The sequence below is a fragment of the Grus americana genome, chromosome 11, assembly GCF_028858705.1.
Source record: "Grus americana isolate bGruAme1 chromosome 11, bGruAme1.mat, whole genome shotgun sequence".
Classification (NCBI taxonomy): domain Eukaryota; kingdom Metazoa; phylum Chordata; class Aves; order Gruiformes; family Gruidae; genus Grus; species Grus americana.
The window spans coordinates 1,550,505-1,578,103 of NC_072862.1; the positions used below are offsets into that span (position 1 = coordinate 1,550,505).

A 27,599-nucleotide genomic window follows, 5' to 3' on the forward strand; every position below is an offset into this window, starting at 1 on the left:
TGCTGAAAGATCTAAGAATTGTTGACAATTCCTTTAATGTTTCAAACATTTCCTTACTTACTTTTTCTTCAAAGAACTCATTTTAATAGATGTTAGCATATCTTATATGACTAACTGCTCCATCTTTTCCAGGTGAACCCCCACGAACCCTCCTACTGTCCTTGCAGCATCTCCTAAGACGGTGTCATCAGCTTTGTCCCCCGTTCAAGGGGGAGCAGGTACCAGGTCCTTTCAGAGCTCGATCACATCTCAAATTTCTTGAATGGTTTCAGAAAAGGCAGATAGTTTTCCAAAGGCTTCAAAGGATTTCCAAGCCCAACCACTCAGGCAAAATGAGAGATAAACTAAAAAAAAAATCACACTGAATTTCCCATAAATTATCAGCATTACAGCAGTTATCTATTTTTATACTTCTTTAACACATCTATTTCTTTCTGGTGAATGACAATTGGTATTTTTACCACCATTATTTGGTACAGAGTCTGGAGGTGAGGAAAATATAGTGCTGAAGAGTGCCTAAAGAATCATTTCTGGATTAAACACAGAGTCGGTACCTATGATATTCTTATTCAAAGCTTCTTTTATTTTCTGTTGATTTTTCTTTGGCAATGTCGCTTGTGATAACAGATCCAGATCCTAGCTGACCTACATAATAATACTTCTAGTACAGAAAGCACACACTGCCTTTCACAATTTTTGTAGAACATAAATGTAAATATATACTTCGCTTTGTTAGCATACCTCTCCTAAACTGTAAAAATCAAATTTGAACAAATCTTCCAAAAATGTCCAATTTGTAAGCCAAATTCACAGATCTATTCTTTTTCAAAAGAAGGACACAACAATTATAAATAAGCTTGTTATTTCATACCGAGGCATAAATCTTACTGGCTTTACGCTTATATGACACTGAAGAACTTGAGCCTACAGAGCTGGCCATTGCTGACCTACAGGAAGGAGACAACAGAACTTCTCCTTCGGTCCCTGTCAGTGTTTATCAATTTAGCACAGGAAGCAAACATGCTAAGATAGGAAGACAGGTGCATCAAAATAATTTCAAGCCTTTTCCCTATTATTCTGTTACCCTCTAGTTGTTAGAAATTAATCCTGTGAAATGACAGACCCCTTGTTTTTGTTTCTGGCCATCTCACTGCCTCTTTCCCTAAATTTGAATGGCAGCTCCACGTGCCTGCCATTTCCCAAACAGCACCGAGCCATCGCTTTCAGGTCCACGCTTTAAAGCAGTGTGGTGTAAGTAGAAGAAAAACTTTGGTTATTCGGTTGAATCATATCCAATTTTAAAAAAAAGGTACAAAAGATGTACATACAACTCAGCTGGCAATCCTAGAACACGCTATTTGCAAAACAGTCATTTTCACAGCTTTATCTTGCAACATCCTTCCCACAGACCCCCATTTCCATAGCGATACGCAACGTGTGTCGCGTCGTGTTGAGAAGGGTACAAACAAGGTGATGGCTCCTCTTTGGCCGGGGAGGGACGGATAAACGGGGCACGTCCCCCAAGCGCTGGATGCACCCAGCGAGGCGCTGAGCAAAGCCAGGGCAAACGGGATTCTGCAGCCCCGGCAGGAAAGCAACGTACTACCGAGAAATTATTCCAAATGGCGGGCGTAAGAGTAGCGAGAGCCTGGCAACGAGCCTATCCCATGCAGCTCGATGCCCACGCTCATTACCCGTACCCATTTTAAGCCTTGCAACTGTGACCCCAACTACATTATGTCTCAAGCGCCAGGCACCGTCTCCTCACATTAGCTCAGTGTGGCTTTGTCTGAACAAGCCATCCCCTGATGACCTGCAGATCTGGAGGTGAGCCGTGCTCACGCGCCTGCCTCAGGATGGGCTCTCTGCTATAAAAGTGGAAAAAAGCGGAGAGCGGCAGCAGGAGCGTGGCAGAGGGCGAGTCTGGGGCTACAAGGCTCTCCTGATAGAGCAGGAACTGCTTGAAATAACAAGACGACGCATCGTAAAGAAGGTGGTCCCCCCACAGCCTGCTCCGGTCATCTCTGTCCCTTTCACTGTCCACACTCCAAGAGCAGAAAAGAGATTAAACTGTCCCAGGAGACAAAGCTACGGACTTACAAACACGAGATCCAAATGACGAGCCTGGAGCTCATTCCTGGCTTCCAGCGCTCTGTCCGTATCCAAGTTTTTCATATTCAGCTCACGATTCAATGGACATTCCATAAGTTCAGAAGCTTACGTGTTTATAGACATTAAGAAAAAGGCTTTTCTCAAAAAACCAAGAACTAAAAACTGGCTGTGCAACTAACTATGGGAGATGTAAGACACAAGAGCAAAAGAAATCTTGAAAATTAAATTACTGCAGAGCTTAAAAACGGGTATTCTGCATATATTCTGATTTGTTACAAATCTCGAGGCTGTAGCCAATAAATGTATTTCATCACTGGGGGAGCAAGCAACGGCACCAAACACCGAACTACGGCTGAGCAGAGCCAAAGAATCAAGAGAAGAGGAGAAAACTATTACCTGCCATCACCCAGCCACTCTGCTGTTTGGGAGGAGAGAAGCCAAAGGGGATAAACCAATTTGGAAGCAAACATCACAAAAGGATATGCTTGCCAAAATAACGTGTATACCTATTACAATGCACAAACTTTAATCCATCTCCGTTTATCTCCGTTTCCTTACCTTGGCATTGCCCATCCTTCCTTTTAATACTTACAGAGAAAACATTTCTCCCTGTCAGTAATCTTGTTTATTTTAATAAAGTCACTAACTACAACAAAATCCTGTGAATCGACTGTTGACTCAAAACTGAAGAGAAATTCCCACAGGCAAATCTTTTTAGTATTCTGTAAGCGTGACTAATTCAATTAACACCAGCCAGAAGAAGATTATGTAAAGCTATGAAGTTATACATATATATCTATACACTAAATAAAAATTACATGTTAAGCAACACTCTTTATTCCAGGTAAGAGTTGTATGGTTTGTACTTTGTATTTCAATTACTGGTATAAAAATCTGACTACGCTCAGAGATCTTTTCCAAATACATCAATGTTTCATGAATCCGAAAACACTCACGCTCCTCGGGTACAACTTTACCTAAAAAAGTAGTTTCTGGTTTTACCTGCACTCCAGCTCCCAACTGGAACACAGCCATTTCCATCACCAACATGACCCACCGCATCCGCACCAGCTGATGGCAGCTTCAGGGAAGGAGCATGCAGCAGGAAAGAAAAGACTTTTCCTCCAGTTTTGGAGGAAAATAAGTGCTTGTGATGTGAAACATTGTGAGAACTCAGGATAATGATGAAGGTAATTACCTCTTCATTTTTGCATCTTATCTGCAGATCTGATTGGGTCAAAAAATTCCAGAGCCAATAGGTACATGGTCTATACCACACGGAGCACAGCTAGGGAAAACGAAGTGTGTGGGAGTGGTGCACGCTGCATGATTTCTCCCGGGGTACGGGCAGCACTTTGCAGAGAAAGGTGTCACTAATGAGGCCCAGGAGGACAAACCCCCAAAGCCTCCCCGTTACAGTAACTAGGCTAGCAGGCCCAGAGTTAACAGCACCATTCGGGGCTTAAGTGCTTTATGAGTTTGGGTTAATGAGTTCGATGTCTCGTAGGACCAATCCTTCCGTTTCCCTGCACTGCCATTTTTATTGCCAGTTTGACTCCAAAACACGTTTACAAACATTAAGACACACGTGAAAATGAATTTTTAGAATCCTGTGCATTTAATTAGTTTTTCTTCATTTAAATCATTATTAGAAGTTGTTACGGCAGAATTATCTTTGTTAATTAGTAACCACATACATGCAAAAAATACAGTGTGAAATGAAAATAAAATTCAGGTCTAATTTAAAAAAAATAACACAATAACACCCTTTACCCTTCTTTTCCCTATGTACTAAATGCAACTCTTCATAAAGCGCATGAAAAGAAAAACACTAGAAAATCAAGGAAGTAGAAAGAAGCTTGTCTTGTGGTTCACCCATGCAAGGAGAGAATTTAGGATTGCCCCTGAAAGACTTTTCCGAAGACATCACAAACCGAGAGCACAATTAAACCAACTGTGGATCTGAAAGTTCTTGTACCAGAAACACCTTCTTGTACTTTGGCTCAAAAACCGGAGCTTAAAAAAACCCAACCAACCAAACAACCGAAGAAAACCCTTAGCCATTTGGACATGAATTAGAAGTTGAAAATGTGAACTGAAATGAAATAAATGGGAATTCTTGGATTAGCAAATCCACCTAATCTGTCGGGTTTTGTTTCAGAACCCAATCGTGGCAGCCTGGGTACTGGAGACAGCATGACTTCACCTAGCTGGATAGGTTTAAGAATACGGAAAGTTTTCAGAACAAGTCTCGTCTTTTCTTTCCTGTAAAAAGCATAAAAATTTCCTGCCTTGAGCTTTCCTTCAGGCTAATTTAAAATTCAAGATCAGCCAGAGCACAGCTAAACTTTTTCATCAACATGCATTGAGATAAGATGAAGTTCCACATTCACGGCATTTTTGCCTGAAAAATGAACTTACAGTAAAAATGACATACTTTTTATAAACGTGTGAATCAGGGATAACTAAAACTTAAAACTCAAAATAAAATGCTAGTTAAACAGCCATATGGATGGATCCTGAAACACAAGGCAAGGCGAGGACCAGCGCATCGCGCAGCGCTGTGATTTCGCACGACCCGCTGCGTTTGACCACACCTTGTGTCTAACAGTCCCGTCTCACAACAGCAGCTCTGCTGCTCGGCGGCCTCTCCCGAGAGGAGAAAGCTTAAACAGCGTGGCGAAAAATTTCATTGACTTCTTTTGACCTCAACCCGCCTCGGAATATTGCGCGAAGACCTTGGTGAAAGCCCTGGATCTACCCACGGCAGAGCTGCAGATTCAGCTCTCGCCAGCGCCGGAGGTTTGACCGCACGCTGTTGCTGGAGCAAGCCCAAGGATGTTCTGAACAACACCCAGCACGTCATTTCAAAAATAACGAAGTAGAGGTTGGGGGAGTTGCCTTTTTTTTTTTTTTCCCAAATGTTTTTAATTATTATTTTAAACATAAGGGTAACATCTGTTCCAGGCAGCCTGCCAGGCAGCAGGCTGAACCAACAGGGTGGTCTGCACACGAGCTAGGCCAGTGGGTACGTGGTTTTGACAGAGTAACGGCATATTCTGGCTGCTCACGTACATCCTTGCTCAGCAGCTCGTTTCTAAAGATTTCATACACCAAACAAATTGGTTACAGCAGCATAGTAACAAGCATCTACTCAACTTGCTACCCTTTGTGTCCACGGCACTCAGCCGCTCACCATCCCTCATCCTCTCTCGTCGGGTTTGGTTCGAAGCCTGGCCGGTGACACCCCCCTCGCCTCTGCCACGCCGACCTGCGCTCGGTGAGGGGAGGAACCGGCTGAGCTCGGCAAAAGGCACCACTTCTGCTTCGTGCGTTATTCACGCAGGAAAACGCTGGCTTTGGGGAGTTCGCACGTGCAACTGCAGCAAGAGGCCAGCGGCCACCGCTCCTTCCAAAAGAGAAACGTAACGAGGGCCGGGCAGCGGTGCTGAAGCCCACAGCGTGCCGCGGCTAGCCTGGCTCGCCCACACTCCGGCCGCCCCTCCCGCTCCGCCGCCCCACGCGCAGGGATAGCAACCCTCGTCCTTGCGCTGGGGCCAGGCAGCAGCCTGGAGCAGTGACACCATTCACCTGTGAGGTCTGAGAAACATGCATGACGCTGATCAAGCTGAAGATGCTGATCTTCGAGACACATCATATAACTATACATATGTATATAAAAACATACATATAAAGATACGCTCCTATGTATGCACACAATCACGCACACGGGCTTTGAGGACCGAAGTCACTGTGCATCACCGTGCAGAGCGGCTCTGCGGTGGTTTTAGCCGCAGCCTGTGGAGGAACACCTCCACCCCCAGGATGATGTTTATGTCCGGGTTCAGCTAGAGCAAAGGTGAATTTCTAGAGGTTTTTTTTAATTCATATCCTTGAAGGAATAATAAATACATAAATCTGCAGAGGGGAACAGCAATCCGTACAGCCTAACGTAAGTGTTAGAGTGTCTTATGTAAGTCAGTAATAAAAGCTTACGGAGAAATAGCATTTTCAGTTCCTTGAGATAAACGTTGCACATACCGTGCGACTGACTTGCACAGTATTCGAGGCAACACGAGGACTCGCTGCCATAGAGTCACTGTGCAAAGCTGCAAGCTGTTGCAGAGAAAGCTGGAGACCTTATGGCAGGTCTGGGTTTTATCTGGGTCTTTTTCGATCGCTCCTTCCTTCCGTCAAGATGCAATCTCTATGGCCACTCCGCCCTTTCTCTTTCCAGCGCCTATTTGATCTGTTTCAGAGTAAATCATTTATGCTAGATTTAATTTCTTGGAACTGATAATGAGTGTAGCTAGATATGGATCCTTTCATTTGAAAGTCTGCTTTGCAGTTTAATCAGCCTTCTCAGCCTCACCACCAGCTTGAAAGTAATGTGGGATGGTTGTAACGGCAAAGAAAGGAAAAAAATTAGACAAAAATTAGATTAATGATTTTATCAGAAATACTGACCTGCTCTCTATAATCAAGTTTAACTGTAATGCTCTCTCTCAACACACTTGTACTTCTCTGGGGAAGGATTACATCTCTGTAAGCAACCTGAGGGTTTGTCTGGTGCTGAATAATCACATCCCTTCCTCCCCGACCAGGCTCGTTTCCATCCCGCAGCACAGGGGCTCCTAGCCATACGCAGCAAATCAGGAGAGAAACACCACGGTCTGCATCGATTTTAGCACTCCCATCCTTCTTAAACCCATTTATGAAGGATGCGACACGACGTTCACAGCTGCTCAGGCAGCCCGGCAGGATTCATCCTCCCTGCCATCCCGGGTCTGCCCCGTGCCGCGCAGCTCGGCCGTCACGGAGCCCGTGTCCTCTCCCCGCTGCTTTCTGCTCTCCATGGACGCCCGAGAGGCTCACACCGCACATCCCCGCTCTGCAGAAGGACCGCGAGCCGTGGGGCCATCGCCCCCAGAGACAGGAGCCCCTGGGAACGTGCACCCCTCTGCCCTCCTGCTCCCAGCAGCGTTGCATTAAACGGGCCATCTCCTGCTCCCACCGCCCCACGCAGCCCAGCTCTCAGCCCGAACCGTAACACCAACGTCCCGTTCAGGCACTTTGGGTTTCTACCTGGTGTCCCTGTGACAGCCAAACACAAAAACGTTCGCAAATAGAACAAATAAAAACCCCGTTATATATCAAGAGCAATCACAGATCTACCTTTCCATCAGCGGCGTGTTATTCCCAGTGTTGGAACCCTTCTCCCAGTGACTGGGACTTTTTGACAGAGACAGAGGATTTGGACTAATGGAGACGGAAGGTTTAGTTATCACAAAAGACAGACTACCTCTAGGAACTTTGGAGAAATACCAAAAGGGATACGAAAACCCCAAACATCAGATTTCAATCTTGTCCCTTTTCCCATTAATATGGTTCTGCATTTGACCAAGTTCCATTTTGCTGCCAATGTATTTCCTTGTTTTATCTTTGTAGAAAACATGACTCCTTGAATGTTTACATAAAAATTATTGAAAATAATGCGTGAATGCAGAGGAGAATGGTATAATAACAATAATATTTTATTTAAATAATATGGAAATTAATGAAGTGCAGTATCTAACTGATGACCGAACAGCTTCCCCTTAAACGTATTTGATTTGGGGCTGGAAGCTCAGAAAATGAACTGACAGAATCAAATGGCTTATCTCACTGAAAGTACGTCATTTTTACAGAAGAGTTAATTTTTCAAGAAAAACGTCAGCTGCCAAAGCAACGAGACATTCACACTTGATAAGGATGTTTAAAGACTCGCAAAGAAAACTTTCACCATTCCACTATAATAGGATTAGAAATCTCTCGAACGGCTCCAAGAGCTGGAATTTTGCCCTGCACAAAAGAAGATATACCCCCGGACCTAGCGGAAGAGAAACTGGGTTGAATTTCCACAGCTAAGTTACTTAGGCGTGTAAGAGCCATTTAAAAAAATAACTCACTGCGCGTCCCTGGGACTCGGCAGCGCCGCAGCTCACCGCTCCCAGGGATGCGGGGCACGGCATCGTCTGGCCCCGGGACAGCCACGTCCGGGCTGCCTCGGCCTCACCCGAGCCTTGAACTGCAACACAAACGCTCGGCGTTTGTCGGTGCTGCTCCGCAATTCCCAAACTTCACCCCGAGCGTCGTTAGGCGCTGCCCAGCAGCCAGGCGGGCGATGCCGCAGGCTCAGCCAGGCTCCAACAAGCACCCTGCCGCTGCCCCGGCTCCAGCACGACTCCTGCCACTGCAACTCAAACCCACCTTCCTGTGCCGGTTTTTATAACAATGCATTTTCATCAGTAAGAGATTTCTTGTCTTAAACTTACAAGCCGCAAGCTTTTCCGTCTCATGCTACTGCAGTTTAGAAAAAATTCTGGGATAGCTATATCCAAAGTCTTTATCAGCCAAAAGCTCTTAGTGACATCCTGAGAAAATCATTTAGCTCCTCCACGTCTTACTTCTCCGTCTCTAATACAGGTGTACGAGTACCCAGTCACATCAGAGGAAGTGATGTGTTACGTCATAAATGAGATCTTACATATATACACATACCATATATACCTAGACACCCACACACTTTTAGGCTGTGTGATGCTGGAGCCTGAGAAGCAAGACGAGAAACCCCAAGCCTGACATTGCACAGTGAAGACGTTGCAAAGGGTGCACTGATGACTTAAATGGTGGGTGAAGAAGAATCACTTAAATGGTATTAATTCTTTCCTCCTTACAATTAAAAGGATATTAAAAAACCACACATGACTGGAAGGGAAGAAATTGCTCTTTCTTTCACATGGGTATGTTTCTATGAAAAACAGTAAGAACTTTCTAAACCCGAGATCCAAGTTCAGGTGTTGGTTTTTATCTGCCATAATTCCGCACAACTGTGCAAATACAATCCCTGTTCCTCAATGTCACTAATTAGGCCTTAAGAATTGTTATCTAAAAACTCAGTGGACTTCTTTATTTGAATCAATTCTGAGAAGCATTTGGTCTTCCCTAAGGATAGTCAGCATATAAACACAAGAATATATGTTTCTGTTGACTGAAGAAATGCTAATGCTACAAGGGAATGAGTTATACTCACAGCAAACAATTCTAATTAAAACGATCATGAGATCAACGACTGCGCTGTAGGTTGTAGTTCAAGCAGGAATAAGAAGAGAAAGAAAACCACGGAGGGGCACACACCTGCTAATGATGATCTGGAAATGATGCGGAAGAGGAGCCGTTACCACTGGCGTCAGCATCACTCCTCGCTCAGCCCCCTCCAGTTAAATGGAAAGGCCGTCATTAAATAACCCGCCTCACCGACTGAATCAATCTGCAGTGGCTTCATTTCCAATTCGCTTTAGCTTCGAGCTCTCCATCCCTTTAAGGATCTGGCCCCATCACTTCTCTGAAGAAGAAGGGAAGCCCCAGATCACACCCACCTTTCTCCCTCAAGTGTCTCTGTATTATCCCTCCTTTTGGCAAGAAGGAACCTTTCTGATGATGCTTCCTCTCTTTCTAAAACTCTTTAAACTATTTTAAGAAACTGTGTCTGGCAAGAGCGATGGGAGGTAATACCATGCACCGCTCTGTGTAAAATCCACTCAGACTCAGAGCTTTGCACGTCGCTGTCTACCATCTCCTCCTTCATCCCCCTAACTAACGTATCTCCTTTTGGCCAGTCTGCCACAAGGAATGGATGTTCTGGAGTGCCGATGGTATGCCAGATTACCTGCCCCTGGGACACAGACTGATTAACAAGGCAGGAGGGATTTATTACTGGTGATGTCCAGAGCAGACGCTGCCCTTGCTTTGCTGCATGCAGGCGCTCCTGCCTACCCCTCCGCACATGCAGGGAGATTGTCCCAGGAACGTGCAACTTGCAGCACAAACAGCTACGAGCTGGCCTGGAACACAACCGGTCTCCCCTTCTGCTCCTACCCCCCCAAAAATAGCCTTAACCCCAACAAACAGGGTGACAAAATATTTGGCTTTTTCTTCCCCTCAGCTGCACGTACGGAACTAGGGGCCACAGGGAGGTCCGTCCCGGCTGGACTCCTGCAGTACGGGCGGCTGGCGATGCATGAAGGCGGATCCTGATCCACCTGTGCCCACAGCACAGAAAACCGGCCGTTGGCTCTTCCTTTTACACTCTGTATGGCTCTTGAAGTGCTGGGGTTGCACGTGCAGCTGGGCAGCGTCACGGCCACCCTCTTTCCACAGAAGGTGCTAAATTTTAAGAGGCAAATTAATTAGATTGTAAAGGAACAGATAGACTAAAACCTTACACTTTCGTAAGAGACGTGCAAGCTGCTTTTCTGTTTTCTGTTCGTCTTTGAGACAGCATAACATATTACCTTTATTGACTTGGCGTCAGCTGCTGCGATTTGCAAACGGAAATATATTATTTCAAAGACCCACGGTATCCTTTATTCATAAAGTTATCTTTATTAAAGTTCAAAGGTTATTCGGGGAACTGAAAGATGTTTTTTCCAAGTATGGTATATGCTTTGACAATTGCAGACTTCCTTACGTGCCAGAATGGCAGCGACCACATCTAGGAGCACTTACTGCCAATTACTCTTCATGCTTTTCCTCTAATTAATTTAGCCTGGCAACCTTTCTGTCTCCAGCCACAGTGCCCAACACTTTACAGTAAGTCATATTGATGTAATGACAGTGCTGATCTTTGTGCTGAGATTTCCCCAAGTCCATACATTGGATCACGAAAAGGAGAAGTCGAGAGGGTAATTCATTTCTCTCACTCAGGCAGACTTAGCTCCCCAGAAAACGTTCTCCCAGGCTGTTCTAAATATGGCTCTTAGTTAAAATAATGTGACTCTTTGTCTGATCATGTCATTGTCATATTCTTCGCCTCTGAATATTTCAGATTTTGCACTTTTCTGATCCCGTCTCCAAATCTTTGGTTTCCTTCATATGACTTTATTTGCATATTTGGAGCTGTCAGCCTGACTTTTGCTAGATTAATTCCCTAGTAATGCTCTTCCCCGTAATTCAGCACACAGTGAAATCCTGTCCCACGGTAAACAAACCTACAGACGAAGCATACCTGTTAACCTTGAAAAAGAAATTGCTAACCATCTGTGTTTCAGTAATAAACATAACAAGGCAAAAGTGTGATTTTTTTTTTCCTTTTTGCCTGTATTCCACACCACCTGTTTTACAGACAAGGCCGAGGTACGCATCATTTGTGAGTCACAGCTGTCCCCTCTGTCCCACACAACAAGCACATTTGGGGGTCTCCTGCAGGAGCACCAAGCGGTATCTAACACATATTACATCACAGAGATGCTCTTGAAGCACAGGATAACGTAATGCATTTCAGAAGACATCTTTACTGCTCGTGCAGAGAGGAAGGGAAGCTTTAAATCTACATAACTGTACGCTTTCTACTTAAAATTGAAAGCTAAATTGGAGGCAAATCCCTTCAAGAGATCTGAAGACCATGGCCAATATCACTAAGCCAGCCCCTGACCTACTGGAGCAGCAGCAGTGGAGAGCAGTGATTGATACCCGCCGGTGCCTGAGCAGTCCCACGTCCCCATCGGGGGTCCCCAGGCAGCACCCCCTGCCCTGACCGCCCGCAGACGCAGCCCTCCACCAGCGTGCTGCCGATAGCCGGATCAAGACCTGAGTTAGCTAGGAAAGGATTTTCTTACATGCGCTTGCCATCGCAAGCAACAGTACGTGTATGGATTGGCTGGTTAAAAGAGAGAGAGAGCGCCTCTTGGATGGAGATCAATTCATGACACAACTCCTTAGATGAGCAAAGGACATATCTGCAAATAAGCTTTCAATACCAGACATTTTCAACCATTTTTGATATAGGATGGGGCAGGAAAACATCCTATATTCAAACCCAGCTGTTAATACACCTGTGCACATTCATGTACTAAAGAGAAAAGCAGCTCAAGTACTAATGACATCCAAATTACATCTTTCCTATCTTTAATGTTTATGATTCTTGGCTCCTTTTTAAGAAAAGGATGTCATTAGAGCTTAATCAATAGCATTCTGCTTTAAGAAAGGCTTTCTGAAGCTGACAAAACTGCATAGGTTTTGCTTTGAAACCTGCTTGAATTTGAAAAACGATAAAAAGAATGCGTTTTATTTTTCATGCTAGGGAGGTCATTGAAATTTCCCAGTAAAAATCAAACAGCAACTACAAAACACAACGTTCTCTTGCTTTGTTTACGTGCAACGCAGGGCTCAAACCAGGGAGAAGAGCTGCATGTGCCGACCGTGGATGCAGCTCTCCGCTTGCTGCGGGGTGTGCTGCCAAGCAGGAGCGCTCCCCGAGCTCAGAAACGCTCAGAAGACAGAGATTAATAGAATATAATAAAATATATTCCACTAAAACCTGGGAAGATGATTATCTTTGGATTCAGTCATTACTTTACTCGGGGCCACGCTCTGCTCCCTCTCACCGACACGGAGCAGCCGTCCGTTGGCATCAAAGGGCGCCCTGCTCAGCCGTCACAGCGTGGGAAAACGCGGGTCCGCAGCTCGGGTGGGAAGTGTCGGCGGCTGCCTGGGGCTGCTGAGGCCACGTCAGCTGCTGCCTCCACGCAGACAGGCGGGCAGGAGGCAATTGGCGGCCAACAGGTTACTTGTGCAAGCCGTAAATATTAATAAAGCGATTCATAACCCAACGGAGCGCTGCACACGCACTCCAAAGCCTTTGTTTGCTCCTGGTCAGCTCGGGGCATTGCAGCTCGGCATCGCACCGAGGGCCTTGCACAGATAGTAAGGCCCTTGAGTGGATAATCAGCCCTTGGAGTTAAAAAAATAAATTAATTAAAAATTCACACTTCTCCAAAGCAGAATTTCTATAGGGGAGGGTTTTGGCACAGTCCCAAGCTACAGCAATTGCACAGTCTCTCCCACCGCAGGCAACTGTTGGTTGGTTGGTTTTTAATTCCTAGAGTGCCAATGATTTTTTCCTGTTTCCCAGTGCAATCTGAGGAAATGGCTAAGATGGCCTAGAAGATGTATTTGTTCTCAAGTCAAATGAATGACTTTCTCAGACACCAAAGTTCCTGCTGTCCTTAATCCAGGGTCTCAGAGGCAGTAACACAAGTGCAAGGAAAGGAGGAGGAGTGAAGCAGAGAAAGGAAGTGAAGCAGAGAAAGAGCACGGTGCGGCATGAAAAGCAGGCAGTGCCTTTAATGAGTTTTGAGGTTCTCAAGGAGCAGGATTGGAAATCACTGCATTGACTGCACTGTAACTCCAGCTCCTGCATTTATTCTTGGAAAAGACTGAGGAAAAAAAAACCGCATCAAAGAAACCTCGAGTGAAACAGCATTATTTGCCAGCGCCTCAAGAGGCAGAAGACTAATAAAACTTTGCAAAGCACTCAAAAGTGCTAATTGCTTTTTTAGTGCATCTTACAGAGTGGTGGCATTATAGGGCATCTAAGTGTGAAGAACCTAGAGAGGGGCTATACTTTCCGAGAGCTTCTGCAGAGATTTTTCAAAAGATGTTTATTTCAAGGAACAGCTTGCGTACTGTAGATTTGGCTGCAATACTGTGAGGCTGCTTCTCTGTCTTCCCTCCTGATGTTAATAACTAGAAGTTATTTGATTACAGCAATTGGAGGTCTGAGATGAGTTCTGGCTGCAGTGAATATTCTGAGCTTTCCTAAGAACGAAGAACACAAGAAATGAACCGGTTCAGGGAATTACTAAGACGTAAAAACTCGAACCTGGGAATACCCAAGATCAAAATCATCCTGGCGCAGGGTAAACAGGACACTGTTCTTATCGCTCAGTTTGAGCTGGCAAAATATTTTTAACACACAAGAGTCCAAAGAAAACATGCCTCATCCCAACCTCCAAATAAATGCTGCTTTTTATAAACCAGCCGGCTCAGAGCAGAGATGAGTTATTTATCAAAGCGAACAGTATTACTCTGGGAGCACGACGACTCCTGGGATTTTGTCTCTGATAAGACATGTCACCAGGTTACTGCACGACGGCGCCAGAGCTGCGTTTTTCAGTCTCCCACCTTACGTGAGTGCTGAGGCCACAACATCGAGACACAACTCTTTAAGGCTGGATTGATTTCTGTACGTACAGAGCAATCGCATCTCCAATCAATCTGAATGGAAACCACAAATGCTCAGTACCTTGGAAAAAAAATCAAGGCACTCGGGTTCCTTTATATAGATTCAGATGTCCAAATGTAAGACTTCAAGTGACATTGAAATAGTCAGATATTAAAAAAGCCCTCCCAAGGAATAGCAAAAGAAAGCTTGGCAAGAGACACAGGCTGCAACAAATGAAGGCCGTTTCTTAGCCAGAGTCCACACGTTATCCAGCAGCGACATACCAGCAGTATAATCTTAATTAGCCAATAAAAGTTTTTAGACAATCTGTCTAGACTTTCTTTTGCCTGAATATAAAACTGGCTTTTAAAGAAATATATAAACAGCAATGAAAAGTCGATGAAAAGCTGTCAAAAAAAAAAAAGCTTCCTGCTGTTTCACATCTGCACCCTGCACTCTTCTTAAAACATGATCATTTAAGTGAAATCCCTCATTATTTAAGCAGAAAAGCTGCTATATTTGGGATTACTGCATTGCAAGCTCACAGTCAGCTTCCCGACTTGCTGATGTTGAACTTAACCAGAGGACACCTCTCCTAGAAAGCTCTGATCAACGCAGCTCGACACGGGCCTTCGTCCTGAGGAAGCGGAGTCGTTAGAACTAATTATAACAGCACAGGCAATCGCGCGGGCACGCTGCCCTCGGCCCTGCTTGCTTTGCAATGGTCTTTGCACTGATGCAGTAATACCGCCGATGCCACGAGGCAGGGCTTTGGGTAGAGAAGACGCCATGCCACAGCAGAGCCAGAATTTCACCAGCTGAAGGAAACGACTCCTGACTCGCCCCAGACGGGCGGACAGCAGGAGACCTGCCTCTCCTCCGCGGTGGTGCAGCAGCAGGCACAGGGGAGCTCTGCAGAGCGGACGGGCAGGAGCTCAGCGCTCTGCTCTGCTCAGCCTGAGCGTCAGCCCTGGCCCGGGGGCTCCTGAACAAGCGGAACAGGCGTGGGACCAAAGGGCAGCGCTGGGGACGCTTGTGAAGAAAGAGCACAAAATGATGTCAGGGCGGGGAAAAAAAAATACTAGGCTGGAAAAGGAACAAAATACAGATATAAGATAAACTAGGAGTTAATTAAGGGGTTGATTAGACATGTGGATTAGTGAAATTAAGGGGAGAAACAAAATACATTCAGGGAATTAAATTATAACTTATCTTTAACCAAAGCTTAAAGAGAGTATTTTCTTGATCGTAGCCTGAGATAGCTACTTCCAGACTTTTTGCATCTGGATAAAATCTTCCATTGTAAAGCAGTCTACTGTTTATTTTTCACAGGAAGCCACTTTCCCTTATGCCAGAGCCGGGCCATCGGCAGGAACGTGCTGGTACCCAGAGACCCGGCTCACCCAGCACCATCACCGTTCGGACGTGGCACTCGCTCTTGCAGAGCGGCACCAGGACCTGCCAACACGCCACAGCTCACGCACAGAAACGGGGGGACGGTTGATCAGAATGGCTCCCCACCACAGGCAGGTAAGCAGAGCAGCCTGACAAGCTCTGAGCCGCTCTTCGCCGGCTCTGTTAAACCCCACATCAGGCTGTGCCTAAAGGGAGGCAGCGAGCTCGCTGGGGAGAGGAGCTGGAGCCCCCAAGGGACCCACACTCCAACCACGTCTCCTCCGAGCGATACACGTTTCACAGGCTGCAAAGACAATCTGACTCTAACCTTAAGCAGAACTTCTTATTTTAAAAACAAATCTAGGCTGTGGTGCCTGCTCTCTTTGTCAGACCTGGGCTCTCCCAAGCAACCCAGCGAAGCGTTGCCGTTTGTCACGAGTAAGGAGTCAGCTTCAGTACGTGTTGCAGCATCCAGCGTCAGCACAAAATCCAACTCAAATTTCAAATGAACATCTGCATGTTTCCATTGCCTTTCTATTACCCAAAGTTTAATCTGCTTCATCTCTGTGTTTACACAATGAAATACACGCTAAGAGTTTTGATAATAAAATAATTGAATAACTTGCTTTTTTACCAACTTTTTGTTATTAACAGGCCAAAAATGACGTGAGCAGGGAACACCGAAAGCCCCGTGATTCGCACAGGGTGCCGCTGGCACGTCAGGTTACACGTGCCAATGTACACGCCTGCAGCATCGCGTGATACAGGACCGGCCGAGGCACCTGCCTGGAAAGAGGGAGGGGTATTGACAGCATCGGGTTTTTGTTTAAAGAATGAGCATTGGTAAAGGGTTAAAATAAATAATGTCCCCACCATGAGAGCAAGCTAGGTGGCCTCCTGATTCCTCGTAGATTGAAAATGTATGAACTTGAAGCACCAAAGGGAAAGGAAACAGAACAGTCTGCAATATAAACTGTGTATATATATCTTCCTAACGTCCTGGCTAGATGTGTAAACCACTTAAAATGCCGTATTGCAGTTCATATTTTCAGCTCAGGTATCTTGTTGAATACACTAGAGCAAATAGTCCAGGTATTTCAAACACTGCCTTGATAAATAACTTTCCTAAGAACGCGTAAGAAAAGAGTACAAACTCCATTGATCATCATTTACTACCCGCTATGATTTTGCAAAGCAGGGTACACACACCAGGTTGGAGTGACTTTCTCCCCTCATTGATCTTTTTTTCTCCACAAGGAAGCTGGGCTGAGGAAGGCTTAGATAGCTTCAGAGACAGCCCGGGCAATATTTTTGGCCTGCCCAGAAGATCACTAGCAATGCATGAAAGCCATCTTCCAAGAACGGGAAGGGTTCAGGACGTTTGTCATCCTCCGTTGTCTGAGGAAGGATAAGGAATGAAGAAGGCAGGGGAGGGCGCGTGATGGAAGAGGCATCTTGGAATTATTTATGTGCTGCTACTCCCCCATGGCTATGAAAGCTGTTCTTTGCATTAGCACAAAGTGAAAAGGGACTGTGAAGTATGGAAGGTACAAGATGAGGCAATATTTTGTATTTCCCCCTGGGATGCAGGATTTCAGTGACAGAAACTGGAATAACTTACTGCATTCGATTACATATTACCCTTCAGATGCAGAAATGCATTTAGAGCTGGTCCCAAATGACGTTCCAACAAATTCATCCTACTTTGCAAAACAGACATATCCCATGGGAAAATCTCAGTGTAATCACAATATTTCTGTTTTCCATGGGGAAAGTCAAAATGACAGCAGGGGCTTCCTCTGCAGAAGGTTTTTATGAAATTCATTTTATTCCTTCAGGAAAACTGACAAGACACTTCACACCACACACTGGAATAGGCTCTGTAGGCGGAGGCGAATGGGAGCCAGGATTCACAGATCTCCCCCTGGGTAGGTTGGGAGGCAGGAAAAAAGGCGTAGTGAGGAGCAAAGGCACTCAGATGCAATCATCTAGCAAGTCTGGTTTCACTGCCCCCTGGCAGAAAAAAACAGACCTTGGGAAGAATTTCTATCTTATCTTCCAGAAGTTTTATGTTTTCACAATCAAAGTCAATTCTGTTTCTGAAATCATTAATTTTTTTGGTGGAACAAATGTGATTTTCTAGCCCACTCTTCATGGCAAGTCTTCCTTATCCATAGATGATTTTTTTCCCTGCTATGCTGCCATGGCTCAATCTTTCCAACCCCAGCCACTTCTATGGACTTTCATTTTATGGCTTTTCATCTCTCCTTCTCCTAATGCTCATACCTGTCTTGCTGTTTCCACAGACTTGTTCCTTCCTTTTATTGTTCAGTAAATCTGAACTCCCTCCTTTTCCCCTACTCCTCCCCAAACAACAGCAGCTTCTGCACTTCGATAGGACCTCAAGCTTCCTCATGCACATTAACATACCTTTGGTGCTCTCCCCTAATATCTCCACCACTGTTTCTTTGCAAACATCTATTCTTCCCGGCAGAAGATGGATGCAGATCAAACATGAATGCTCTTGCTGCCCCACTTCTGCTCCATACTGCTGTCTCCACCAGAACATATTACCCCTGAGACGCAGAAAACCTTCCAGAGAACAAATGGGGAAAAAAAACCCAAACTAGATCAGGATGAATAACTTATTGAATCTGCACCAAACCAGCTTCTTCGCTTCTACATCATGGGGCATACACATCACAAAATGCAGGAGCATTCCCCAGGGGTGTCCAACTTTACTGGTAAAAATAAAGGCTCAACAGTGCATTTTTCTGCTTTGAAATAATGAGAAGCAAAACCAATCACTTGTTTTCAGCTGATCCACATGATACATTTCACATAACCACGAAAGCAATGTTTTATTAAATATGGGGCAACATTTTTAAAGGATGCTGGCAGTTATTTTCTTAGTAACAAGAATTGCCTATTTCAATTTTATTCTGTCCTTGAAATGCAATCTCCAAATGTTCAATATATGCCATAAAAAGGCAGATATTTATCCTTAAAGTGACTGATGCTATAACTGTGACAGCAGCCTGTTACAGCTATCCAATAATACTTCCCCAAGACACCAGCCGTGTGAGATCATTCAGGACAGAGTGCAAGTTTCTGCAGGTATCAGCATGGAACTGGTCTCAGATTTCCCACAAGCAGAGGCGAAGGTAATCGTAACGTCACATCTTTACCTCTTTCCTTCTCCCCAAACCCTATTTTATCGATTTTTCGTGAGTCTGTCTGAGAAGGAGGGACCACTCAGAGCCCCGCTAGTGCCGTCACAGAATTACAACACCCTTTGGGCAGACAGGCTTCTGGTGCTGCTATCGGGTACGTACCCAAACCACGTGTTCCTAACGCCCATCAGCTTCACTGCTTTCCTGAACGAGATTGTAAGAACCCTATAAATCTACACCAAGGATTTATCTTCAAATGATGACAAAAGATAGGAAAATACGTATATCTCATACATACCAATAATTGGATTTTTTTCTTTAGATCAAATTCTTTAATGACATGCTTACATTCGGTGCCTACACTCCCCGTGTAGTCAATAGAGAGAAACAGTCGTCTCAAAAGGGCAACTCGGATCTCCTCGCTCTCTGTTACTGCAGAGGGAACAGAGCCCACTAGCTTAGGACATCCGTTACGTCTCAGGTTGGAAGACGCCTCGTTAAAGAGATGAAGGTTGCATTCACAATGTTTTGATAACCTAAAAATACAGACAGGTGCCTAGAGGGTTTCTCAACATCTAAGCCAGGTACCTAATGAGTTTTGCCCAGTATTACAGGGAAGTCAGAAGTCCAGTCATTGCCTCAAGACATCACCCATTCACTCCGCTAACGGACACCGCTTCTCACAAGCTATTGAAAAAAGCCACAGAGGCATAGACCATGAACACAGAGTAAGAGATTTACTTTGCAAAGACACACTTTGCTTTTTCTTTTCCACTATTAAACTCTAAATGCAATCCAAAATACCCTTGAGGATCAAGTCCAGTGCATCTTCTACTAGATCAGTTACAATTAAAAGAACATCCTATTAAACCTGACAGACTGCAGCACGCCACCAAAGTTGGTACAACTTTAGAAAGCAATTTTTCTTGACTTTTTTCTGAAATGACAAAACAGTTGTTATTTGACAAAACACAGGAAAGAAAGGAATAGATTTCATAATGTTGTTGTTTAACATAACATCACTGAACAGCAAAAGGGACAAATGTATGAATATTTGAGAAAAATAGAAAGAAAAATGGAAAGCACTTGAAGTGCTCGGATAGAAGTGACTTGAGTTCATTAGTGGTTTATATATTTGTTGTTGCTATACTTGATCCAGACAACAGGCTCTCGAGTAAATGAATCAAGGCCATTCCCATCGGAAAGTATAACCATTCAACACAATCAAAGACAACGGCAGAGCCCTGCACTGCTGCCTCCCCATCCCCCTGAGACCTCCGTCCCTTCCTGCGGGCACTGAGCTGCCCACCGTGCAGAAAAGCACCCGCGGGAGTGGTCTGCAGGACCAGTAATTCGCTGGGAAAACCCCATAAACCTCAACCCACGCTCTATACCCTCAATCTCCATAAAAGCTCTGGGGTCCGTGACACCCCCGCAAGCTGCTGTTCCCTGAAGCGACAGCACCTGAGACGATACACAAACAGCACTTCGACAATGTCTGGTTTGCTTAGGATGCTTTCTGGACTGCACTTCAAAAACACAGTTATAGACCAATTTGTCAGCACGTAAGCTCAGCTGTTTGCTCTAACTGAAATGCCGTAGAGGGTTTCTGCCCCTTGGGTCACGGCAGAGGGAGATTCAATGAACACAGTTTGCAAAACGCTATTCCTCTGGCCAGATAAATAAATAGTCATCACAGTGGAAAGTACAACACCTTAGCCCATCTTCTTCCAAAACAATGACTCATTCAAATGAATATTTGAACAGCGACTCTGTTAGAAGTCGGGTTCTGTCAGCTGCCCCAAAGAACAGAAGCCATAGATCATCGACGTTGGGCAGCACTGGATGATGTGTGGTATCACTCATCGCCAGTATGTTTGCAGAGCTTCACTAATAAATAGTAAGTATTTGTTATTTATTAACATAGCCAATGCAATCTTCGCCCATCACAATGACGTCATTAACTTTTTTCACCTTCCTTTCTCATTTTTGGGCTTCTTTTAACCTTGGGTTGTGCTGTAAAGTGACTGCTCCTTGTAATGAGCACTCTAAACCCATTCAGTAGGGCTTTAATGGATAAGAAAAAAAAAAGAGAGATGTTTCATTAACATCAGAATGTAAGACAAAAAAAAAATCAGGCTATTCTGTTTGGCAAGAGGAATCAGTACTCTATTTGAGATATACAGACAGAACAGTCTCCCTTGGTAAAACAGACAGTTGTACAGCTCCCTCGTAGCAATGATTTAACTCTCTCATGTTATCCAGCGCTAATTTGTGCTAATGGAATTCCCAACAGACAGCGTAAAAATTAAGTTCTATTAGAAAAATGCAGATTCAGGATCACAGCAGGCAGTTGAATAGACCTACAGGAGCCTACAAAAGTGCTGTGTGAATCACTGAGGGATGATATAGCAGCTCTTGGCTTTTAACAGTGTCAGCTTCCATAGAAGATAAATACGGAATTAGAGCACCGTACCATGATGTACCGCATTGAGGATTTCACAGACGGTATCATGAGATGATTCAGATCACCAAAAGCCAGAATCAAAAGATTCGGATCTTTTTGGAAACACAAGTCAGTGAAGAAAACAAATATCAAAGCTTTAGGAAAAGCTCATATTTCCATATTTAGGTGGCTAAAGAGGTTTAAAACAGTCTTTGCTGCAGATGATAAACCCACAGAAAATATTTTCGGTCAGAGGTACTTAATTGTATGTAGCTAATTTGTAAAGAAAGCAGTGCATCAGGAGATTATACTAGTTAATGCACAGGATACGATGGCATGCAAAAAAGTAGTTCACCCAATTTAGGTGGAGTGACACTTGTTAGCAGTAAGGGCAATGGTCTCAGAGGTATATATGTGCATATAGGTATGGTTTTTTCAACAGCAAATATAAAGCTGGAAAAAACAAGATAAAAAGGAAATTCAAGTTTAAATTGGGGGATAGAAAAGAAATACTGTTCAGTATCACTGCCGGAAAAAATTTTATTTATGAGTATAAGAAGAAGGATTCAAAATTTCAGGGGTCTCTTCTTTGCCCTGACAATGAATGGTTTTTGATGTTTCTTCTGTTTCTGAGGAAATTCAGCTCCTGCAGCTTGTGCATCTAGGCCGTCCCCGCTGCATGCAGATGTTCTCAACCTTACGTAACAGACGTCTGCGCAGCACTCGAGGATCATGGAGAGAGAAGAATTAAAGAAATGAATATTTCAAAAAAGTCTTCAGCAAAAAAAAGGAGAAAAGAAGATAAAGAGACTGTGCAAGTGTTGTGCTTCCTATGTTAAAGTGGCTTAAAGTTTATTCTGCTTTTTTGTTCCGTCAAGGTGATGATAGCCTTTTACCAAATATGACACCGCAACTAAAAGCCTTCAGAAGAAACTTCAGTGTATATAATCATATCAGCACACTGGGACAAGAGCTTTAATCCTTTTTTTTTTTTTTTTCCCATGTCTTTAGTACACAGAGAAAGACAACATGCTTTTCCAGAATTTTTCTTCTCCAGTCCTTCCAAATGGTTGAGAACATCATCATCTAAGCTAATGAATTCTTAGTTTGTAGGTTAAGGTACTCTATTACTGACACACTGCTCTGTACAACACACCGGGTCTAGTTTGTGCAAACAAGCAGACCTGTGCTCAAAATCAGCCTTGCTGAGTGGCAATACTTATTTCTGAGATGGAGTTGGATGAGGGAGCTGCGCACGGGCAGAAGAAAGAGGCAAAGGCAGCAGACGTGCGGGTTGGGAGGTCGGGGCATCCCTGCCTTGCACCGTTTGGGCTGCAGCCTGTGCACTGAGCACCAAAGGCTGCACAAGCAAAGCAGCCAGTGTTCGTCTGTGAAAATGGGTGATTTTTTGGAGAGAAAAAGATGAATAAACGCATATTAGATCTTTCATTTCTCCGTAAGAGGCATTCAAGTGGTCTTTTGCTAACGACTTCAATATATATATTTCTTACAGATAGCAATTAACCTTCTGGTACAGATTAATCTTTAAAAAAAATCAAAGATGAATTAATCTTTGAAATTCAAGTATCCAGTAGTTTCATTAATAATCTGAAATTGTCCTTTAGATTTTCCATAATTAGACCATTCCCCTAATTTATTAATCCCACAGACCGCAGAGCATGTTTCAAATCTTCATCTCCTGCCACAATGACATATTCAAACTCGCTTGAAGTACTCATAATAAAAGTCACTTTGTGAAGAATTATTAACTCAAAGGATCAAGCAAAGTCTTTATATACTACAGCATATCTGAAAACTAAGCAAGGATAGCACTTTCTACTCATCTTCACAATTCCTGAGATCTTGGCTGAATCAGAAACAAGTTTGGATAAAACACTGAATTTAGGATAATTAGCTGCTACAGATTTGAGGCCAAAGATAATAAACGTGCTGGTACCTACGGACTAAACCTTCTTTTCTGCCAAAATACCCTGATTACGAGATGGAAGGCAATTGTCTGAGAGCTAATAATGACTGCTTATTGCCGGTGCGCCTCAAACTTTGACTAATTACCTCCGCTCCGGGGCCGTTCCTGCCCCGGGCAGATGCGCGGGGTCCTGCGGGGCCACACAAGAACCGACACAAGGACCCCCCGCCTTCTGCTCGTTGAAAGGGGGTGACGGGGGGCAGGACTCACGCCAGCTCTGGCATCCCTGCAGCCAGCAAAGCTCTCAAACAGCAGACTGCAGCCAGCACCGCATCGCCCTGTGACGGCCCGGGCAGCACGAAGACGCCAGGACTAAACAAACCCGGAGCTGTACGTGCGCCTACTGCAGCCCCGTTTCACCAGGCTACGGAGCTTATCGTGCCACGACTGGTGTGCTGGGCGCCTGGGTTTGGGGAGGGGAGTAGCAAGTCTGCCTGCACACTGACGCGGCGTTTCTGCAAAGTCTCGCTCCAGCCTTGCCGGGTTCTGATGTCTGCGTCAACCACAGCATCCAAACCTGAACCGGACCAAAGCCCAAACGCAGAAATTAACTGGACAATACTTTAAGCATAGCACAACTCCTCCTGAAGAACATCGCACGTTTCAATTAAGTGGAAACTGAGGCAAACCGTGCCCTCTCCTGTGCTCCAACCTCCCCGCGTCCCTGCAGGGTATGCTGAGCCTGGCCTCCAAGCTGGGAAGAAGAGGTAATCCACAGCCTCACTGATTTCGAGAAGAAACTGGATCTTTTGACTACGGAAAAAAAACTTCCTCCCACTGCTGTTGCATTTCTGTTGCTTCTGGCATGAGTTTTCTAATTTAGCGTGAGTTTGATTGGCATCCCAAGCACCACATTAATCTGCTCGCACGGCAGCAGCAGGAACATCACGAGCGTGCTCTCCCGTCCCTTCCTCCCCATCCCTGCAGCGCTACGACGGCACAGCACGAACGCCGTGCTTGACTGCTTTTGCGAAGATACTGCATAATTACACGCCTCGGTCAGGCCACGTATAGTCGGACCCATTTAAATACATTTAATACGTGAAGTGCACTGATCCTGGTAACACCTCTCTATCTCGTGAAGCCTCCCGTCCCTTCCGTTCCTCATTAGAGAGGACCGCTCACTGCATGCGTTCAGACACACGGCTCTTGACCACTGAAATGTTTTTAAATAGGCAGATCAAGGAGCTACTAACTACACCACAGCCATGAGTCAGTAAAATTATTGCTGCTTATTGCTTCTTCAGGAGGCTCTTTCCAACCCTGATATTACAGCAATCACCTGACAGCCTGGTTAATAATTTCTTTTGCACCAAATGTCCCCAAGGAGACACAGCCACAGCAGGCACTGGGAAAGCAACCCCAAAACTGCTGCACCCTCCACGGCATGTCCCCATAGCACAGGTAAGTCCCCCCAAAACGGGACCGGGGGGACGGTCACAACCCATCCCCGAAGTCGGGGACAAGGTGCCGTTTCCCTGTCGGGGATCAAGGTCAGGACCCATCTCCAGGGCAGCGCTGCCCAAGAGCGCGGCGGGTGCTCCATTAAATACCTAGACAACAGGACTGCCTTACGCTTCCCGGGGCTTTAAAAAGCCAGGGAACTTGTTGACAGGTATTAAATCCCCTCAGAGCTTCACCTCAGCTTTATCTGTGTAACACAAAAAAATTCAGCGCAGCCCTAAGACGGAGCAGCAGCTGTGCTGAATCGGAGGCAGCGCTGGGGATGGGATTATTCCAGTTCCCAGACGAGACAGGCTGCGTATATGAAAGCAAAGTTGTTTTAAGAAGGGTATTCTTTTGTTCTTATGCTTTATTTTTTATGAGGGACATCGAATTACACATTGACTACATGAACAGCCCCTATTATTAATTTACTTCTGCAGAAGGTCTATAAAATGGTACAGTATCATTCAGCTAGAGTTTGTCCTTGACATAGAGAACACATTTCTGGTATGATTTTGCAACAGTGGATATTTGCAAATAAAGTCAATTTTAAATTATAATGAACACTGGCATTTGTCACTTCCTGCGGTATTAAATCCAAACCCATTTGCTTTAATACCACATAAATATGCATTCGAACGAACAGACAAATTTATGCAAATATAGGTTCCTTCTGTGTTATCAACGTAATGAAACAATTCCGGATTCCTCTCTTTAAAGCCCCTTTCTTTTAAGTGCAGCTGCCTTCTCCGCTCACCCCTTGGATGACGCTGCCAAGAGCGATCCATCAGCAGTTTGGGAGCCGACGCTCCGCCTTGCAGATAACGCAGGCGATTTGCAAAACAGAGCGTGTGCTGTGCAACCAGCTTTGCAACGACCAAGGAGATGGAAACCTCCGACAGCTGCTTCAGAGCAACGCCTGTCCCGTCCCAGTCCTTCCCATTCATCCGCTCGCTAATCTGGCTGGCGGTTTATGAAATTCAGTAAGTGAACTGTGGATCGCGTTATGCTGGTTTTATTTAACGCAATGCCAGGGAAGTTACAGGGTGGGAGATCTGCGAGTTTGTTTTGGGAATACAGTAGAGCTTACTGTGCAATGATGATGAGTTCCACATCAGGATGTATCACTGAAGGCTTCTGGAGACGGGCCTTGCGTGTATCACCAATAACAAATAACATCATCTGCTTATTTTTCCTTACCAGCACAGGAAACTACTTTAAATATTTCAATTTTCCAAGCCTTTATGATTCTGGGTTGCAAATCAGCTTGCCATGGATTTATATCTCTATTCCCTGAAGTGCCATCTAAAGTCCTCCTACGTTCTGGCATCTCTGGGGAAATTTAGAGCTATTTACCCTGAAGAATAAGTTACCGCGATAAGGGTACGAGCACACTGCCACAGCAGTCACACCTTCAAGACAGGTCTGCTCTATGTTTTGTACTAGAACAGGAAAACAAGCTGTGAAATTAGAGATTTCTGTCAACAAAATTATGATGGTTCGACTCAACACCGTAAGCCTGACCCAGCACAAGGCACAGCATCTCCCTGACCTCTTGGACCACCTCTGACAATGACATTGTCCAACACAGGTTGGCCGTCTTGGGACACCCCTAAATGAAACCAGTAACAAGAAAAACGTGACGCATCACACCAAAGGTCTGATGTGCCTCACACCACACCGTGGAGTTTGTTGCCTCCATATCCCAGGCCAGTAATCTTTGAGCCTTCAAGTAACAGATTGTGAATTTTCTCAACTGAATTGGTCAAGAGAAATGCTAAAGAAAAGCAGTACAAATCAGGCAGCGATCTGAAAGGCGAACAGCAATATGTATGACACAAGTCAATGTCTGGTAACAAGCAGTCTTCACAGAATTTCTAGCTGTGGGGAGATAAAAGCTCAGCATTTTAAAATCTGTCTTCTACCCATGTCAACATAATATAATGCCGTCCAGTGGAATAGTAGGAGCTTGATAAGACTCAGGGTTTTCTATTTTCTCCAGAAATGATTGAAAACCACTAAGGTTTCAAACTCTCTGAAACTCCATAAGCAATTTAGGAATGAGAGTATCTAGGAGCCATTACAGAGGCATTGCAAAGAACCAGAGCACCTTTAGAATCAAATATACGTTCTAGAAAAATAACATAACATTTGGTACAAAATAACATTAATTATTTCCATAGCGTTTGCTGGAGGGAGGATGGGCGTTGCCTACCTGCCTCTCTGGAAATTTGCATGAAGGACTCGACTCCTTTTTCTCCATAATTCCCTTCAGATGCCAAAGTGGACACATAATTCCATCCCAAAGCTTTCACAATGTCCACCATTGCTTGTGCTTGGAAGGAATCTGGAGGAACCACACGTGAGAAGAAATCATAGCGCCTGTCATCACTCAACTCTGGTGCAGTTGAGGCATAACTGATTTGTGGGATCTGTAGAAAAAAATAATTTCTGATAAATATACATATTCATATACTCATTGCACTTCTTGCAGCAGTTAGCTAAAGCAGTTAGCTCCAGCTGAGCCTCAGTTCATCTTCACCGTAACCATCTATATTTCTCCACCGTGTCCCTTTACAACATGCAAGTCAAAGAAACAATCTTTTCATTGATTTCAGGTTACACAAAAAAAAAAATCATTAACCAATTGAAAACAACTGTATATGTGCACATTCATAATTTCTTCCTTTCAGTCAATCTTAATCAAATACAGCACACACAAACCATTTTTCTCACTATGTCCTTTTTATTGGCGTTCTGGTTTTACTAGCACCAGGTTATTTTGGGATCCCGAATGCAACCGAGTTTAAATCTATACCTGTTACCACTGGCTGAAAGCCAGCGGGACCCTTCAGCAGTTTTTGGAGGATGAAGCAGCTCTTAAACATTAAACCTTGACTCCAGATTTAAACAAAAGGATGTTTATTTTTGATTCTTTCTGATGAAGAACAGTTGTGAAGATCGCTGAGCGTGGACATCTCTGTCCCGCAAAGACAA

The 27,599-nt window shown here is 44.6% G+C and overlaps 1 protein-coding gene across 5 annotated transcripts in view; it reads right to left on the bottom strand.

Annotated features, from left to right (window-relative positions):
* The window catches only part of GRM7 (glutamate metabotropic receptor 7), a 306,193-nt gene that overhangs the window by 175,550 nt on the left and 103,044 nt on the right, over positions 1-27,599 (bottom strand). For all 5 annotated transcript variants that reach the window (XR_008578861.1, XM_054838818.1, XM_054838817.1 and 2 more), the window contains exon 2: positions 26,818-27,034. Coding sequence is in view for 4 of the 5 variants with exons in the window: in XM_054838818.1 (XP_054694793.1) it covers positions 26,818-27,034 (217 nt within the window). In the remaining variant the exon portion in view is untranslated. The remainder of the gene's footprint in view (positions 1-26,817; positions 27,035-27,599) is intronic.